This window comes from Strigops habroptila, chromosome 3, assembly GCF_004027225.2.
Source record: "Strigops habroptila isolate Jane chromosome 3, bStrHab1.2.pri, whole genome shotgun sequence".
In the NCBI taxonomy this organism is placed as follows: domain Eukaryota; kingdom Metazoa; phylum Chordata; class Aves; order Psittaciformes; family Psittacidae; genus Strigops; species Strigops habroptila.
In genome coordinates this window covers 19,586,128-19,603,502 of record NC_044279.2, presented here as the reverse complement: position 1 = coordinate 19,603,502, position 17,375 = coordinate 19,586,128, and the positions used below count along the sequence as shown (strand labels likewise).

At 42.0% G+C, this 17,375-nt stretch overlaps 1 protein-coding gene across 5 annotated transcripts in view; it reads left to right on the top strand.

Annotated features, from left to right (window-relative positions):
* The first annotated feature begins 1,825 nt into the window (after positions 1-1,825).
* The window catches only part of BRD1 (bromodomain containing 1), a 70,025-nt gene continuing 54,475 nt past the window's right edge, over positions 1,826-17,375 (top strand). For 3 of the 5 annotated variants that reach the window (XR_003990742.1, XM_030480880.1, XM_030480877.1), the window contains exons 1-2: positions 10,117-10,555; positions 14,397-15,777. Coding sequence is in view for 4 of the 5 variants with exons in the window: in XM_030480880.1 (XP_030336740.1) it covers positions 14,411-15,777 (1,367 nt within the window). In the remaining variant the exon portion in view is untranslated. Of the gene's footprint in view, positions 5,625-6,616; positions 6,755-10,116; positions 10,556-11,270; positions 11,351-14,396; positions 15,778-17,375 lie in introns of those variants that run through there. The other 2 variants (XM_030480878.1, XM_030480879.1) reach the window with 2 other exon arrangements.

The following is a 17,375-nucleotide window of genomic DNA, read 5'->3' as shown; positions in this document are numbered from 1 at the left end:
CAATATTTCTGGGTAAAGCTCCAGTTCTGGTGCTCAGTTGTGGGTTGGTAATTTCCTTCTCTGACAGAAAGATTAGTCATGGTTGTCAGGCTTTTCGGGTGGTGGGGGTGAAGTAGGGTGGATTTTTGGGGCGGTGGAGATTGTTTTTTAATGTATGTAATTTCCACAGAATGCTGGGTAAAGACTTGATCTGGTAAGACTTTGACACTTGTCGAATTCCTGGTGGCAGATGCTGGTCATACTAACTTACGTTTTACAACAGCACTGGTTTGGAAGCAATGCTAAGCTTTAGACTAGGACAGTGTTTAGAGAGAGAAATAGAGCTGAAGTAAGTATACTTGGGTTTTGATCTGAGTTGTTTTCATCATTTAATTGATTTTTTTTTTTTTTAACTGAACAGATTTAATGGATGTATGGCAGTACATGAAGAAATCAGTTGCTTGCTTTTTGATTAGTGGAGCTCTTGAACATTCTTCTATAGTATTTTTATGTTTGTACTTCTATAGTACTGATGTGGTCTTCCACATGGGTGGTGCCAGTTACCATAAAGTAAGTGATCTGTTATGGTTAATGCTTCCTTTGAAAATCTCATGTCTAGTGGTTGGGTTTTGGGTTTATTTTTTTTTTCTTTCCCCTGGGCATGCTACTCAGGCGCTGGCACAGGGTGCCCAGAGAAGCTGTGGCTGCCCCATCCCTGGCAGTGTTCAAGGCCAGGCTGATCAGGGCTTTGAGCAACCTGATCTAGTGGAAGGTGTCCCTGCCTGTGGCAGGGGGTTGGAACCAGATGATCTTTAAAGTTTGATCCAACCCAAACCATTCTATGACTTGATCAGTTTCCACTGTTAGAAAGTGCATTTATATGATTACAACTACTTAAAAACAAAATTTGGTCTTGGCCAGATCTGCCAACTAGACTCAGTAATAGAGCTGTGATAGCTTAGTGAAAAAACCTCTATCATCAGTCTATTGACAGGAAATTATCGTGCTTATTTAACATGCAATGATAATAAATAGAAATATATAATCTCATAAAGCATCTCTTGGAGAACTATAAAATTGTAGCAATTATGTTGAATTTTACTTGGAATTGCATAGTTACAGTTACCACACCACAGAAAGCCTAATAATATTAGAATATATAGCTCTATTAACTGCCTTTTTTTAACAGGTGAAGAGTTGCCCAATTCGAGGTTGAAAATTTTACAGTAAGCTAAAAAAGCCTGGAAATTCACTTTGTGCTTTCCGACTGCATGTTGTTCTTTCTATGTGCACCTCTCTGTACCTCTTCATTTTTTCATCCTATTCTGAAAATTTCCTTAAGGGTTAGTGAAATTCGAGATTAATGAAAGTTGAATGTTTCTTTAAGTGATCTTCTAAGTGGCTTGAAAACCAATCAGTGATCCAGTATATAATCTATAGCTTTATATCACAGATTCAGTGAAATAGGTGGAACTTCTTTTTATTTTGCAAAAAAACACTGGAAACTTAAGAAACTAGGTCTTAAAAATCTGAGCAAATCTGGGACCAGAAAGTCTTCTCACAAACAACCAAGTAATATGAAGAATAAACCCAAGAGCTGATGTTGATCTGGTGACAGGCAAAGGAAAGAGTAACTGCAATTCCTAGAAGGCGGCTCCAGACTGCCGGCTTGTGGTGAGTGTAGCAACACTGGTGTAGGAATGGTCTAAAGATACAGATTCTCCATAAAGCATGCAGTCTGAAGTGTAAGTATGTGAAAGAACATAGTCATTTGGCAAGATGGATACTAGAAAAGTTTGCGCAAGGCATCTTGACAGAAAGAAACAAAAACTTTTTAACTTCAGAAGAGTATTTTTTTCTTTGTTTTTCCCCATTTATGCCCTTATAAACTTGTTATCTCTTTCAGATATTGTGAATAAACATCTTTATTTGCACGTTTAACTGAAACTGGCATGAATTAAAAGTGATCTGATACTAAATATCAGATTAATATAAAAAAGTGATTTCTCACTCAGGTCTCTGGAGCAAACTGCCAGTACCTGTGTCATAGAATCACAGAATGGTTTTGGTTGGAAAGGACCTTAAGATCATCTAGTTCCAACTCCCCTGCCATGGGCAGGGACACCTCACCCTAGACCCTGTTATGTTTTGTAGATTATTGTAAAGCTAAGAGGGCATGCTCCCAAAGAAACTGGGTTCTCTGGAGAATAGGTGTTACAGGTTCAGAGAAGAAGGAGATGTCACTGCAATGACCGTAAGTAACCAACTTTCTGTCATTGTCAATATTGGGGTGCGCACTGGACTCAGAAGGCTCCTAGGGAGGGTATAACAAGAGCGTAAAACCAGCTGGAAACAAGATTAAATTCTTGTATCCCTTCCTATTGTGACAGAACTTAAAATTTGACTTAAATATATCTATTTCTCTGTCAATATTATGTTACGTGATGATTGTAGATGTTTAGCTGCTGCAGACAGAGCTTTGTGTTCTGAGGTCTCCAAGTCTCTTCAGTCACTGAGCTGTTCATCTTAATCTGATTTTTTTGCTTCCTTCCATCCATTTCTTTCTTGATAGTAAAGATAACACAGATACTGCAGTCATAAATCGATGTACTTCTGTCTTTCTGAATTTGTATATCCTTGGAAACATTAAATGTTACAATGGCATATTGGCACTACCAGTACTAACCATTTTGCTGCTGTTTATCTCCGGACCTGCTCTGATAAGCTTATTTTCCTTATTGAATCGCTCAAACCTTTGGCTTCACCTCTAGCAACTTCAGCATCAGTGGTGCATTTTCCATATGAAATCATGAAGACAAAAACTATATCAAGAAGTAACAGTTCTTAAGTCAAGCACAGAGAATTGCTGCCTTTTGTATGCACTGAGTAATATAGTTAAAATGATCTCTTTTCCTCCTCGTATAGACTCCAGCCTCTTCCAGGACCATACCTAGACACGGCCAACTTAATGATTAAAACCTTAAAATAGAGATCAGAAGTACTAAATTTGGATGTCCAATTCAGTATCACAGGGGTATTATTTCTAAGAACACTTAACATAGGAGAGTACTTACATATTTAGCATACATAGTCTATTAACTTCAGCAGGCACTTGGCTCTGCTCATCAGATCCAAGGTGTCAAGTTGGGTGCTCAGACAATAAAGAATGAGCAATTACACAGTAGTTGTGAGCAACTTTAAGCAGCGTTCACTGCCAAAACCATGATGCCTTTGTGCTTTTACATAATTATCTCATTTGTTACAAACACAATTGTGTCTAATCTCTTTATAGTCCTGGATTTATAGCACATCAGAGGTGTACTTTGTTGGGTTTTGACTTGGAGTTGGGCACATGATAGCATGTTCGCAGGACGTATTCATACTTACCTTTTACATGGAGCAAGGATGGTGCTGGAATATGTCTTTCAGGAATGCACAATTTGAAGTTCCTATTCTAGCATTTTTTTGAGCCTGTTGAGATTCTGTCTGCATTATGAAGCCATATTATACATCAGAACTCATCTACCTATGTGTGAGTTTGGAAGATCTCTTATTTTAGCCAGCATCAAGCACTGACTGAGGTGGTAGACATGTCTGAGACAAAGCAAAGAAAATGTGTAGAACTCATTAGTGTTTGTTAAATGATACGTATGAGCTTGGTCTCTGCACAGAGGAAACTACGACTCATCCAATTATTGTTTGTTTCGGGATTTTTTGTGTATGTCATGTGTTGAGTCTTGCTTGTGACTTATTTTTTTCACTATGTTCTTCCTCTCCAGATTTTGGTGTCACCTTGCTTTGTAGTCTTTCTCATGTAAATGAGGTTTTAATTCTGAATGAGCCCATCTATTTTGGGATTTCTTCTGCAGTAAATGACTAGGGATTCTAACAGCAAAGCTTCCTCCATTGCATACCGCCTTAATCATTTGCAGACCAAGTTTGTCCTCTAGAATGAATGAGGAAGAGGTAGTAAAGTAATTAAGACTGGATTTGTGTCTCATTGCTGATTGAATTTTAACTTAGTTATACTAAGGCTGAAGTATTAACTCATGGTAAACATTGGAGATTGTTTCTTGGAGATACATATTTGTTCTTGGAGATACATACAACTAGGAAACCAACTTCACTCTGAGTTTATACTTCATCACATATTACACTTGCAAGTTTTGATATTGACAGCAAGGAATTGAGAATAGAGAAATCACTCTAAGAGATTTAATAAATAAAATAAACTTTATATATTGTTCAACTTCATGAAGGCAGTGAGTAACTTTTCTTGGCCTGGATGAAGGCTGTGTAGGGAATCCTTTCCAGTGAAGAGGAAAGAATCAGGGAGTAGAAAAGTATTATCAGAAAGAGTAATAATGCATTTTCAGTAATATTGTTTTCATGGGTTATGCTGGCTTAAGCAGTTACCTGAGTTTTTACTAAATGAAGTATCTTCTGAAATCCGAACCTGATGGGGATAACCACAGGGAAAAACTGGCAATAAAAGTACTGAAATGGATGTTTGATATGAGAAATATATTGTGATATTTGTGTAGAGAGTACTTTCGTTTCCCCTTGCTGTGGCTGCCTTTGGCAAAAATTTTCAATTCGCATAGCTGCTTTAATTTGTTGCATTAACTTTTTATAAATTCTGTCTTTATCTGCTACTAAGGTTTTGTCAGCGTCTTGCAAAAAAAGAAGTCAAAATCCAATGTAAATTGTTTAGACACAGTGTTTTGTAATTCTTTGCTAGGCAAGTACGATATTTTTAGAGCTTTTCACATAACAATTACTGTTCTGCTTCTTGATTCCTACTCATTACCCGTGACATTTTGTCTTTGCCCATAACTTGTCTCAGTTAGTTATGCTATGTAAGTTGACGGACATTCCAATTCTAAACATGCAGCTTCTTCTGTCAGCTGAGCTAATGATGGCAAATAACTAGGGATGCTGAAGGGGCACTCCCAAAGCCTGGATTTATTTTCCTGCTGCCTCCCTGGCGCTGGCAATTGTTTTCATCTGATTGTGCAGGGAGGCAGTTCTGGGAGCTAAACAGAGAACTGGTGACTTGTTAATGAAGGGTTATTCTGATGGCAGTTACCATTTGGCAGGAATAGCCTCCCATAAAGACCTTTGCAGGTGGAGTTACTGCGCGGAACATAATAAAGGTGCCAAACTGTAAACACTAGGAATTGAATAATTAATGCCAAAGAGGCAGTGACAGGAGAGAAGGGGAGTACTGTTCCCTTGTTTATGGCTGTCTGCTCTTCTGTAAACAGCAATGTTATTGCACATAAGAGTGCAAATAACTCTGCTCCAGAGGTTTGTGTGTGATAAAATAATCTCCAGTAGATAGCAGTTTTGCTATTTAGAAGACCTACAGGTGAGTATATGGGCAAGTTTTGTGCTTTTGTTGCAGCATTTTGTAATTTGGGGATTGTTTTGTTGAACTGTAGTTTACATATGCTTTTGTGTATATCCTAATACTGAAGATTTTTTTTTTTTTTTTTTTAATCTTTGCAGTGTCTGTAGGGGTGAGCTCAAGCCTTGCCTTCCATCATGCAACACTTAGCAGCACATCTGGTAGAGAGCATCTTGTAACTGCAAAATCCCAAAGGTACATGATGCTAAAAGGATTCAAGCTAGATAGTGGAAGGGTAAGTAAGGCAGGAAGTAGGTTTCCTGTCAATTGTGTATCTCAGTGACGTGCTTAACGTATCTTTCTGTCTGCAAGTGACAGTCTACATACCTCTTCTTGCACTAGGTGACTCCAAGAAGTAATTGCCACAAATGCTTAAATGGAAACAGGGTGAGGACTTTGTAGCAACTGTACAGCTTGAAGACCACTCTGTCAAATGATCTTTAAGTATTATCTATAGATAACATTCCATAGATGTTAGCAGATGCAACTCAGAGGTATTTCTTAGCAAGCATGCTGATGTAGCTTAAGTTCTGGTGGAGCTCTGATGATAAAAAGGCCCTGTCTTTATCAGTACCATAAAAGGCATTGACACAGCCTGCAGTCTATTTTAAAACTCCTCTTTCAGTGAAGACCCTTTGTTTGAATCAACATGAACTGTTTTTGGAGATATAAAAGGTCATCTTACAGAAACACTTTGATTCTGAGGATGAGAAAGATGGCACGTGCAGGAAGTAAGCATTAGTGAGGCTTTAAGAGTCAAAGATCTTTGATTCATTAGCAGTTGGTGAACATGGATGAACACTGATAATCACCCTTTTGTCATAATATGCCTAAAACTTCAGGATCAGTGGAATGAAAAGGAAAATGCAGACTATTCTTTCTCACCAGAGAACAAGGGAAATATTCAGTAAATGTGTAAGAGTAAAAAGTGCCAACACTTTTCTTCCATACTAGAAGCCAAAATGTTGATTCCTGTTCTGGAATTGTCATATAGGACTTTGGACCATATATCCCACTCAGTCTAGTACGAAAAAGAAGTCAGCCTTTCTGCCAAAGTATCAATGATAACTAGGAGGTTGATCAGTGATACGTGGATTTGTCTTTAAATACAGTAGTACACAAAGATGAGCCCGTAGAGGTGGAGGGACACTACACCACTTCACAGAGTGAAGATGAACAGCTGTGATTTTGTTTGTCAGCACACTGCCATAACATGTCTTTTGATAGGGTTGCAGCATCTTTTCCACAGGGCATGCTGTTCTGGCTTCTGTGAGGTTTGGGAACAGCCTTTCCTTTGAGAACAACCAGCTTTGTGGAGTCATGCCTGCGAGTACTTCACCAGTGCCATGTATCACAATTGATGAGGTGAGATCGAAAAGCATCCCCTTGCAGGATGAGAGGACCATGGTAATGTTCTGTATCATGAGACAGTATTCTGGAGGGGAATATAAATCATGCATAGAGGAGTCTGAAGGTGTAAAACGTTGAAAATAGATTGGCTTGAAGCATCATACAGAGGCATCTCATGGCTTAGCAAGGTTAGGCAGATTTGTCATCGTGATAGGAAGAAGACGCACATACGCATATTATGGCAGTCTAAAACCTGTCTTGAAATGGAAAGATTCTTGCAGGTCGTAAAGCATGCATGGAGTGCATGCATCTTGCTTGTTCCTTCACCAGGCAGCTGTTCAGACGAGGAGAGTGATACAGAATTCCATCCAGGGAAGATCAGCACCACTGCCAGTGTTTAAGTGCTGCAGGAAGACTGAGTTGATCTTTCCTAATCTGTGAAACGAAGGTGATAATATGTAGGTGATACACTTTAGCAACATAGAAATGTGTCCAAAGTTTAATACTGCAAGGAAAGAGAGGAGGATGCTGAAGCAGTTAAATAGCATTTGTGTTTAAATGATCTGTACTTCTTTAAGTGTTTCTTTTGAGAATTTGGTAACTAGTGAAGGTGAAAGCTGGTAGGCAGAAAATTCTCCTCCTGTGGAAGTCTTCAATGCAGGGTGAATCAGCAGTGGCAGCTTGAATGAAAACTTGACTCTGCCAAGTAGGGGTGGGAAGATTCAGATGGACTGGGACTGAAGCCACATGCACATGTTGAGCTAGTGCCACAAAAGGTAGTGAGGGTCCTGCTGCCAGCAAACCGTGGTTCAGAGGAACAGTTATGTTTTGCTTGAAATCGTATGGTATCCCAGTAGAATTATTTCCTCCTTGACGAAAAGCAGAAAGAATTCTATTTTGAGGCACCACGTCTCACCTGTGAGATGGAGAAGGGGAGGGAAACAGATCTGTGAGATTATAGAAGTGTGTGCTGAGGTCTGGTCAGATGCCCCTGATAATGCTACATTCTGAAATTTTGAAATAATATGGACTAACATCCTAATATTTAATGAGGAGAGGTTGAGGATCCTGATCTGGTAGCCTGTCATAAGGTCAATGAGAAATTATTTGAAAGTGTAAGGCTCTTGATACGGAACTACATGTTGAGCCTGCCCTGATCTTTGTGCCATTGGTCTGAACTGCCATATCAAGGCATGACATCTGTTCTGTGCCAGAGCCTGGACCATCTGTAGCGAAAACTCCTCATTTTCTTACTGAGAATAATTGAGGGGGTCTAGAACACTGAGGAACCCTGCCTGCATGTTAATAATCTGAGGTGGAGACACTGTCTTCAGTATGGGAACCAGGAAACGAAGCTCAGCAGTTCTTTGAAGCTGTAGAGGATCTGAGGAACAGGGAGGCCTTTCTGTGTTAGCCCTATGTGGATCAGAAGCTTTTCATCTCAAATCTGTTAGGAGGTCAGGTTCTGGCACTGTACCATGCTGCTGTGATTGATTCGGCCTGTGCTATGAGTCCTTGGTCAATAGGTTGTGGGAATCAATGATGCAGCCACTGTCTTTTTTAATGAAATCATTTTGGAACTGCCACTTCCTGGTTTTATTGGCATGAAGGTCAAGACCTTACACCTTAAGGATGGAGTGCTTTTGCCAGATGTGCCCTGTGCACAGGGCAGGCAGAGCTGGAAGGTGAATCTCAAGGAAAAGTCATGTAAGTAGAGCTTACTAGAGAGAATAAATCATGAATTTAAACTATATAAAGATGGTTAAATAATGCAAATACCAATAAGGAACACGGCATTATCAGAGAGCTGTCCAGCTACAGAACATAGTCCTGTAGTCCACCTGCCAGAATAAAGAAACTGGAAAGGCAGCAGGCTCAGTTGTGCATCAGACATGTGAGAGTATGGACACCACCAAGCTCTCTGTGGAAAACCTGTCTCCAGTTCTAAAGCATTTGTACAGCTGCAGGGCAGATACACATGTGGATTATCATTTAAAAGATAAAACAACATGTTTTCTATCATAAATGAGATATTATTAGCTTCTTGACATTTATCATTTCTAGTCATTTTTATACTTTGCGCACTAAAGGTATATGATTTAGTATGCTGCGCTCTCTTTAATACCTTCTGCTATGAGCTGAATTCCAGAGCAACAACAGTAACTTAAATCAGCACGTAAGACGACTGAGACTTTTGGTAGGATCACTTAAGTGATACTGTCAGAGAGTAATTCCTCACAGGCAAGTACACAAATAACCAGATGGCCTCTGCAGTTCATACAGTCTTTTTTTTTTTTTTCCCCCCTCTTTTTTTCTCTTATATTGGAATTTGAAGTTACTGGGCCTGTCTGATCCTAAAAGTCTGTTTCTACACTGAGTGCGCTACACAAGTGTGAGTGGTTTTAATAGTTTCTGGTTTGTTAAGAGGTCAGCATGCTGGATAGTCCCTGATGGGGAAAAAGGAGTTGGAAAGTGCCCATTCTACAGGATTTCATTAGCAAAGTTACTTAAGCTCTCTGGACCTTTACTCACTTTCTGCAAGTAATGACAGGTGTACCTATTTCTGATTTCCTAGTCATACATTTATTGTAGGACCAACTGCTGTTTGAGGCAAGCACCACAGCAGCGCTAGCGGAAATGTAAAAATTAATTGGTAAGCTGTTCTGAAGAAGGCTTCACTTAGTTTATGGTTATTACAGATGGGCAAAGAGAATCGTACCTACTCCTGACACTGCTGCTTACTGCACCCAGGACTTGTTCTGTGTAACTGGCGAAGGCGCAAGTGTTTGTCTTGGGCTGGGCTAGCTGAAAGTTGGTTTTAAGCATGTGGGTGCAGCTCACAATGTATTGCAGCAAAATCCTCCACATCTCGAGTATGGCTGTACTGGCTGTCTAAAAATAATACATAACAAAGGGTGTCCTACGCAGGGAGAAACAGAAATAACTTGTTCTTGCTCTTAGCAAAACGTACAGCTATTACCGGTGAATTTACTAGCAGCGGCCTGACCCCGAGGGCGCGCAAGAGCTAAGTTTCAAGCAGATTTTCTGTGTGCGAACCTCGAGCTTGGACTTCCCCCAATGAAATAATAAATACCACTCGCTTGTAGTTCTGAGCCGTGGTTTTGTAACCGGCCGCGGCCCGCCCCGCCGCCCCTCCCCGTGCCGCTCTCCCGCGCTGGGCCGTTTCAGCGCTCTCGCTGGGGGAGCCGCGGCGAGGCCTGGCCTGGCCGGCCTGGGCCGGAGCAGCGCGTTCGCGCCCGGTCCCCCGACGCGAGGCGAGGCCCGGCCCGGCCCGGCCCGCCGCAGCGCCCCGTGCCGTGGGTGCCGGTCCCCGCGCGGCGCTCCGCCATCCGGGGCCGGAGGAGCGGCGGCGCGCAGGTCCCGCCCCGCGGCGGTGGCGGGGCTGGGCGGTGCCTGGCGCCCTCACGTCCCTTCACTCCCTCCTTCTCTCCTCCCTCTCTCTCTCCCTCCCCCCCGTCGGCGCAGCGCTGTGGTGAAGCCGCATTGTTTGTGCCGAGGGGGGAGGGGAGCTTCTCAGCCCCGGGAGCTGAGCGCCGAGCCCGCAGCCGGACCGCGACCTGTGCCGCGCCTCACGAATGCGCCGCGCCCGGCTGCAGCAGCAGCCCCGCACCCAGCGCCGGGTCGCCGCCGCCGCGGGCAGCGCGGCCCCCTCAGCGCCCGCTCGGCCGCCCGCGGCTGCCGGACGCGGGACCAGGCGGCAGCGCCGGCGGGACCTCCGCCATTAAACCGGCCGCAGCGTCGGCCGCAGCGGCGGAGCGGGAGGTCTGTCAGCCGCGCTTCGGCGGCTCCCACAGCGTGAGTGAAGCCGGGCGGGCGGCGGGGGCCGGCGGGCGGGTGGGGGCTAGCGGGGCCAGGGAGCCGGCGGGTCCCGCCGCGGCGAGATGGGAGAGCGGCGAGGGGAAAGGGGAGGGCAGGGCGGGCTGGGCACGGCGGCGGTGGGGGAAAGGCAGCCGAGGGGCGAGGCGGGCGGGCGCGGAGGCTGCGCGGGGGGAGCGGAGCGCGGCGGTCGGGGGCAGGGCGCCGCTCGAGCTGTTTTGTCAGCCGCCATATTGTGGGCCGAGTATTTTCGCGGAGGGGAGGGAGGTGACTGCTGGGAAGGGCTGGAGATGATGGTCCCGGGCAGGAACCATCCTCCCGGGGGCCGGCAGGGGGGAACGCCGGGGCCGGGCAGGAACCATTGGCGCGGAGGGGTGTGAGCGCGCTGGAGGCTCCCTGGGCGTGGGCAGGAAGTGCTCGCGCAGGACCGGCGAGGGCGGGCCCGAGGCCGCGGGCGGGCGCCGCGCGGGGCGGAGGCCGCGCCGGTACCGGGATGGCCCCGGCTCGGCTGGGGTGGTGCCGCGTACGCCCAGCTCATGGCATCCCCCCGAGGGGATCGCTGCTGCGCCGCGGCTGAAGTTGTGGGTGGTGTCCGCCCCGCGTGTGTGTGTAAGCACTGTTTGCTCACCCCCCTCATTGTCTGGGACTAAAGAGCATTCCTGTGTCTTTCTCTTTTTAATGGTCTGCATGAGAGTGTCCATTGAGAATGGAATTCCCTTTTCCATTGAGCAGGGGATCGAGGGACCAAAGGCAATTTATTTGAAGAGGAGGAAGGTAACTAGGACAGTTTGCGAAAGGAATTTGTAATCAAAAAGTCTGCGTCGTCGCACTTTTGCCGTTGGTTTTAGCTACCCTACTCCTTGGTAAAAAGTATTTTTTGCCTCATACCGTGTATTCCACATAAACAGCTGTCTTCGTGTACTTCTTTTGTGGTGAAGGGAAGCGTCTGACTTTATTCCCAAGCAGCTGATGTAATTCCAAGAGGAAAGCTGTGGATAACTTTCCCAGTTTATCTTCTGAAGCCTTTGAGTGGTTGTAAGAGGCAGAAAAGTATGTTAAAGTAATTTCGTTTTGCTGTTAGTGTGGTATCTTTGTTCATACTGAATGGAAACTGTTGTAGTTTACTCTTTTTCCAAACCTGGATCCATGGTCTCCATTCCTGTCGATCTGCCGGGTACTACAGGGGGGAGAGAAGAAAGATACCTGATACTAACTAGGAAAAGCAGACCAACTGCCAGTCATGAATTTGTTATGCAGAAATCCTGTCTTCACCCAGAATATTTATAGGACATTTGCAAACAGAAGAATTTTACAGAAAGAAAACAAAACAGTACTTTGGCTTCCCAAGCATTTAAGTTATTCACACTAAGTTTCTATGAAATTCGGCCAGAGTACTACCAGTTATAACTGTTCATTGCATCATATTTGTAGGGTATCTGTTCTGTGCTTAACTGTGACTGTAAATTGTTTCCTGATTTAGCTTTATTAACATTGAAGTGTTACAGGGGAGATGCTTAGATGTTAGCTCACCATTTTTTATCATTCTGGTTCAAACAGTTTGACTTTTACAATACTAGTCCTAAATCCTAAAGCAAGAACACTTGTGCTTTTGAATATTTTCTTCCTCTTCTCATTGCCTGCTTGCAGCCATGCTTGAGAATCTCTTGAGCAGAGAGGGATGAAGAGCTTGGAAACCTGCATTGATGTGTGTTTCTGTGGTGCTGGGTTAAGTTCAATAGTGACATGCAGACAAGTTGCATGGTTTTTCTGATTTCTGAAGGTTCTCTCTCATCTGTGCCCTCATTATTTGTTCACAACAGTAAACAGAAATCAGGGCCATTGTGTTATCTTTGGCCTCTGAATTACAAAACATGTTGTGAAACTGGGAACTAACTTTTAATTTGTTAAGCTATTAGTATGCCTTTGTTTCTAGTTATTGGACCTTCTGTAGCAGCGTTAGTGGTTTAAACTTTTTCTGCAGTTAAGAAATCAGTATGATTTAATCCTATGTTGTTTTACAGGATTAAATTATTAAATATTTCTTCCAAACTTGCTTTGGAAGAGCCTTTTTTATTCATCTGCTGTTTATGTGGAGCAGATCAGAGGTCTGTCATGATTAAACACTGATTGTTGCCTGTGCTTGTGCCATAAAAACAAGTAATAGGAGTTAAGGGTGTAAAAGTCAGATCTGTGAGCAGCACAGTTCTCATATGATTAATAAAAGCATCTTAGATTGAGAAAACAAGGTCAGTTTGTGGAAGCAAGTAGATTGGACCTTCTCAAGAACTAGTCTTAACACTAGCTGCCTAAATTATTTAGTCTTCCTGTAAAAGGAGTTCCTTCAGCAATTTGAAGGTGCACCTTTAGAGATTGACATCACAGACTAAACAAAAGGCAGGCTACATGGAGTAGTTTATGCGCAATTGTTCCAGTCCTTGCTATTCTTCCTGAAACAGATACCCTAGTATTCAACAATAGTTGTGTTTTGATCTCTATATTTCTCTTCTATTTTGGCAGTACATGCTAACACTCGTTGCGTTATTCTAACTTAATACATGACACTGACTTGAAGTGCAGGATTGAAACGGTGAAGCCCTAAAATGCTTTAAGCCACTGTTTAAAGACTAAGCGTTTTTTTCTGTAGCTGATGTTGAATTTTGCTATTTATTAATGATGTATTAGGAAGAAGGAAGGAGAGGGATAGGACTTTTAGACTTGATCTTATCAATTGGTTTATAATATTTTCAGCCTTCATAGGAAGAAAGAAACAAACAAACCAACAAGCAACTTTAGAATGTCGAAAGACATAAGTATGGAAGATTTTGTGATCCAAATGCATGCTTGTCCTAGTCATGGTACTTTGGGGATGGGAGCTATCTTTTTGTATGGTACATGGAATGATATTTTCCATGAGGTGATAAACTTGAAAATTACATTAAAGAGCTTGGGACTGGATTTAAAGAGAGGGAGGTTTTTATCTGCTGCAGTTCCTCTGAGAAGCAGAACTCTTGAAGAATGTCTTAAAGGAGAAGGGTGTATGTACACACACACTGACCTGCAAAGAGTGTGATTTCGCTGTAAGTCCAGCCTGCTTTACAGGTGGACTATTTCCTAGTTGCAGTCCATACTGCGCCATACAGGGCACTGCATGTTAATTGTGCTCTTGTCACTTTGTAAAGAATAATAGGCTTGCTAAGAATTGAGAAAAGTGAAAAAGTAAAGAGATGTCAAACTGCATACTTGCCAAGTTTGGAAGTATGCCTGTTTTTCTAGCTTTAAGTATCGCTGTAGTAATTGGATTGTTAACATGACTGTTTCAGATTGCACTGGGAAAAAAAAATGAGGAGAAAACTTGGTTTTTGTACTGCAGTTATGTTATTTGTTTTGGGGGCATCTGGAGAAAGTAATCTGTTGCTATTGGGGAAAAAAAAAATCAAACTGCAGGCCCACTTAACGTTTGGGAATTATTATATTTAAGTTTTTCTTACAATGTAGCTAGTGTAAGCTTGTTTCTGTGGCACTTCTGAAATGTTTTTTCTCGTGCAGAGGTCTTACAGATAGGTCTCCTGTAGGATTTTTGTATGAAGGGTTTTGTGTTTACTTACAGAAGGTGTTATTAGGGAGAACTATTTATCATTAGGTGGCATTTGGACAAACTGGTGTGAGCAGTCCTAGTAAGTAAGGGTGACAACATTTTTATTTTTAACGAGCAAATAGATTGGGAGCTATAGAATTGAAGGGTTTGTTCTTGCTGTAATAGAACTAATATTTTAATATGGTTGTTAAGAATTCATAATATTAACTGCTGCTCTAATTTTAGGTAAACATTACCAAATGAGGAGAAAAGGAAGATGTCATCGAGTATCGGCAGCAAGGCATTCTTCTTCCCCATGCAGTATTAAGCACTCCCCCACACGAGAAACCTTGACGTATGCTCAAGCTCAAAGAATGGTTGAAATAGAAATTGAAGGTCGCCTGCATAGGATCAGTATCTTTGATCCTTTAGAGATTATATTAGAAGATGATCTTACAGCCCAGGAAATGAGTGAATGCAACAGCAATAAAGAAAATAGTGAAAGACCACCAGTATGTCTAAGAAGCAAACGGCATAAAAATAACAAAGTGAAAAAGAAAAATGAAGCTCTTCCAAGCTCACACGGTATACCTGCTACAACAACTCCTCTTCCAGAACCAAAAGTACGGATTGTTGAGTACAGTCCCCCTTCGGCTCCTCGGAGACCTCCAGTTTATTACAAATTCATTGAGAAGTCAGCAGAAGAACTTGATAATGAAGTTGAGTATGACATGGATGAAGAAGATTATGCGTGGTTAGAAATAATAAACGAGAAGCGGAAAAGTGATGGAGTGTCAGTTGTTTCACAAAATATGTTTGAATTCCTTATGGATAGGTTTGAGAAAGAATCTTATTGTGAGAACCAAAAACAGGGTGATCATCAGTCTTTAATTGATGAAGATGCGGTGTGTTGTATATGCATGGATGGTGAATGTCAGAACAGCAATGTAATCCTGTTTTGTGATATGTGTAATTTAGCAGTACATCAGGAATGCTATGGGGTGCCATATATACCTGAGGGCCAGTGGCTCTGCAGACACTGTCTGCAGTCCCGTTCTCGGCCTGTAGACTGTGTGCTGTGCCCAAACAAGGGAGGTGCCTTTAAAAAGACAGATGATGACCGTTGGGGACACGTGGTGTGTGCTTTGTGGATTCCAGAAGTTGGATTTGCCAATACAGTTTTTATTGAGCCAATTGATGGTGTCAGGAACATTCCCCCAGCCAGATGGAAGTTAACGTGCTACCTCTGTAAACAGAAAGGTGTTGGTGCCTGCATCCAGTGCCACAAAGCAAACTGCTATACTGCATTCCATGTGACATGTGCTCAAAAGGCCGGTCTGTATATGAAAATGGAACCTGTGAAAGAACTAACTGGCAGTGGGACAACATTCTCTGTAAAAAAGACTGCCTATTGCGATGTACATACTCCACCAGGTTGCACACGGAGACCTCTAAATATTTATGGAGAAGCTGAAATAAAAAATGGTGTTTGTAGAAAGGAGGGATCAGTCAGAACTGCTAGGTCTACATCAAAAGTCAGAAAAAAGACAAAAAAAGCCAAGAAAACAGTGGTTGAACCCTGTACAGTTATGCCAACGGTATCTGCTCCTTATATCCCCCCCCAGAGGTAAGCAAACCATCCAAGTGAGAGAAACCTTTACTTAATTACATGTTTAATTTTAAACCAATGCTTTTACAAAGCAACTTGAAGTTTTTGTGCGTTTCTTACATGCTTTCCTTAAAGGCCATACTCAGGATTAATGTAAATTACATACATGGTACTTTTATGAAATTGCATTAAAAAAGCAGTATCTTCCCCAGAGAAATCAGTAAGTGGTCAAGTGCTCTGTCTTGTCCTCAGAAACCATATTTTTCTTTTTTTTTTCTTTCTTTTTTTTATTTGGTCAGACCAAATCATATTGTGTGTTCAGTTGTTGTCGTCACTGTATATTGAGAAGTAACCAGTGAATTCAGAATGGCATATGGAGTTGACCTTCAGATAAAAAACAAAACAGAAAAACAGCCAAGCTTAAGGTTAACTATATTCATAATTTGGGAATCTGAACTACTCCTAATTTTAAGAGCCCCCAAATGAAAATTACATTTGCATCTGTAAGATTTGAATCTTGCTGATGTCACCTAAATTAAGTATAAAGTTTTACTGTACTATCTACCTAAGTAATACGAAAAAACCCTTCAGCATTTCCCTTGTTGGGCACAGAAACTTTTCAGAAGGTTTTTTCTGAATTTGCATTTTCCCCTTTGCAAATGCAGTAGTGCTTATCAAGGCTTGGATGAATTTGGTACCTTTATTTGGAAAAGTTAGCAAGTAAGTGGTTGTAAATTAGTTGCTTAATGTGATCTTAGTCACAGAACCTGAAATAAATAAATAAAGTTACAGGGCTATCAAATATCTGCCCTATAACTTTAGTAAAATGTTTATGTTAGAACAAACACAAATTAATGCATATGACAAGGAGTTTTAATCCTGATCTTGTCTTTGCTTGCAAAAAGTTACTCTTCATAAGAAGTTCTGTTTAAGATGATTTTTATATTAGTGTGTCTTTCACATTTCTGGCAGGAGCTTTTATTATGTGAGTGCAAATTTAAAGCATGAACACTGGAATTGAAATTGCTCTGTACATTTAACATGCCATATTCCTGTATTTTAACAGTGGTGACTGGGGGGCTGGTAGATGGCTCTAGATCTGGTGAGGCTAGTGAAGTGACATGTCAGAAAGCAGGGATGTTTCAAGTGATGTTTTCATAAGTAATAACAGAATTGGAGCATAATGAAGATTCTTAATATTTTTATTTCAGGAGTTTGAAAGCTCAGCATGAACTTGAGTTAGTTTAGCTATACCTTAATTTAAAAGAACAGTCGCATGTCTTCAGATTTCTTTCAGTTAATCTGAGATGCATTTCAACAGTGTTTCTGGGATTTGAGCAGTGACAGAAAGCTCTGTGGTAGAAAGATACAGTTTTTGCTTTGCTGAGCATTTGAGACATACTGGGCTAAGAAATGCAAAATTTGATTATTGGGACTAAAACGAAGTTTGTCTTTATGGAGTATTTGTTTAGTTCCTAGCATTTAAAACATCAGTATGTTTGTTTACCCCTTGAATTCAGTTCTTACTGATTTAAGAACAGTAGTTTAGAAAGTTTCTTAAAACAGGAACTGCTTCCATGTGCAGGTTCATTGTTTGTATTGACAGGACACTGAAG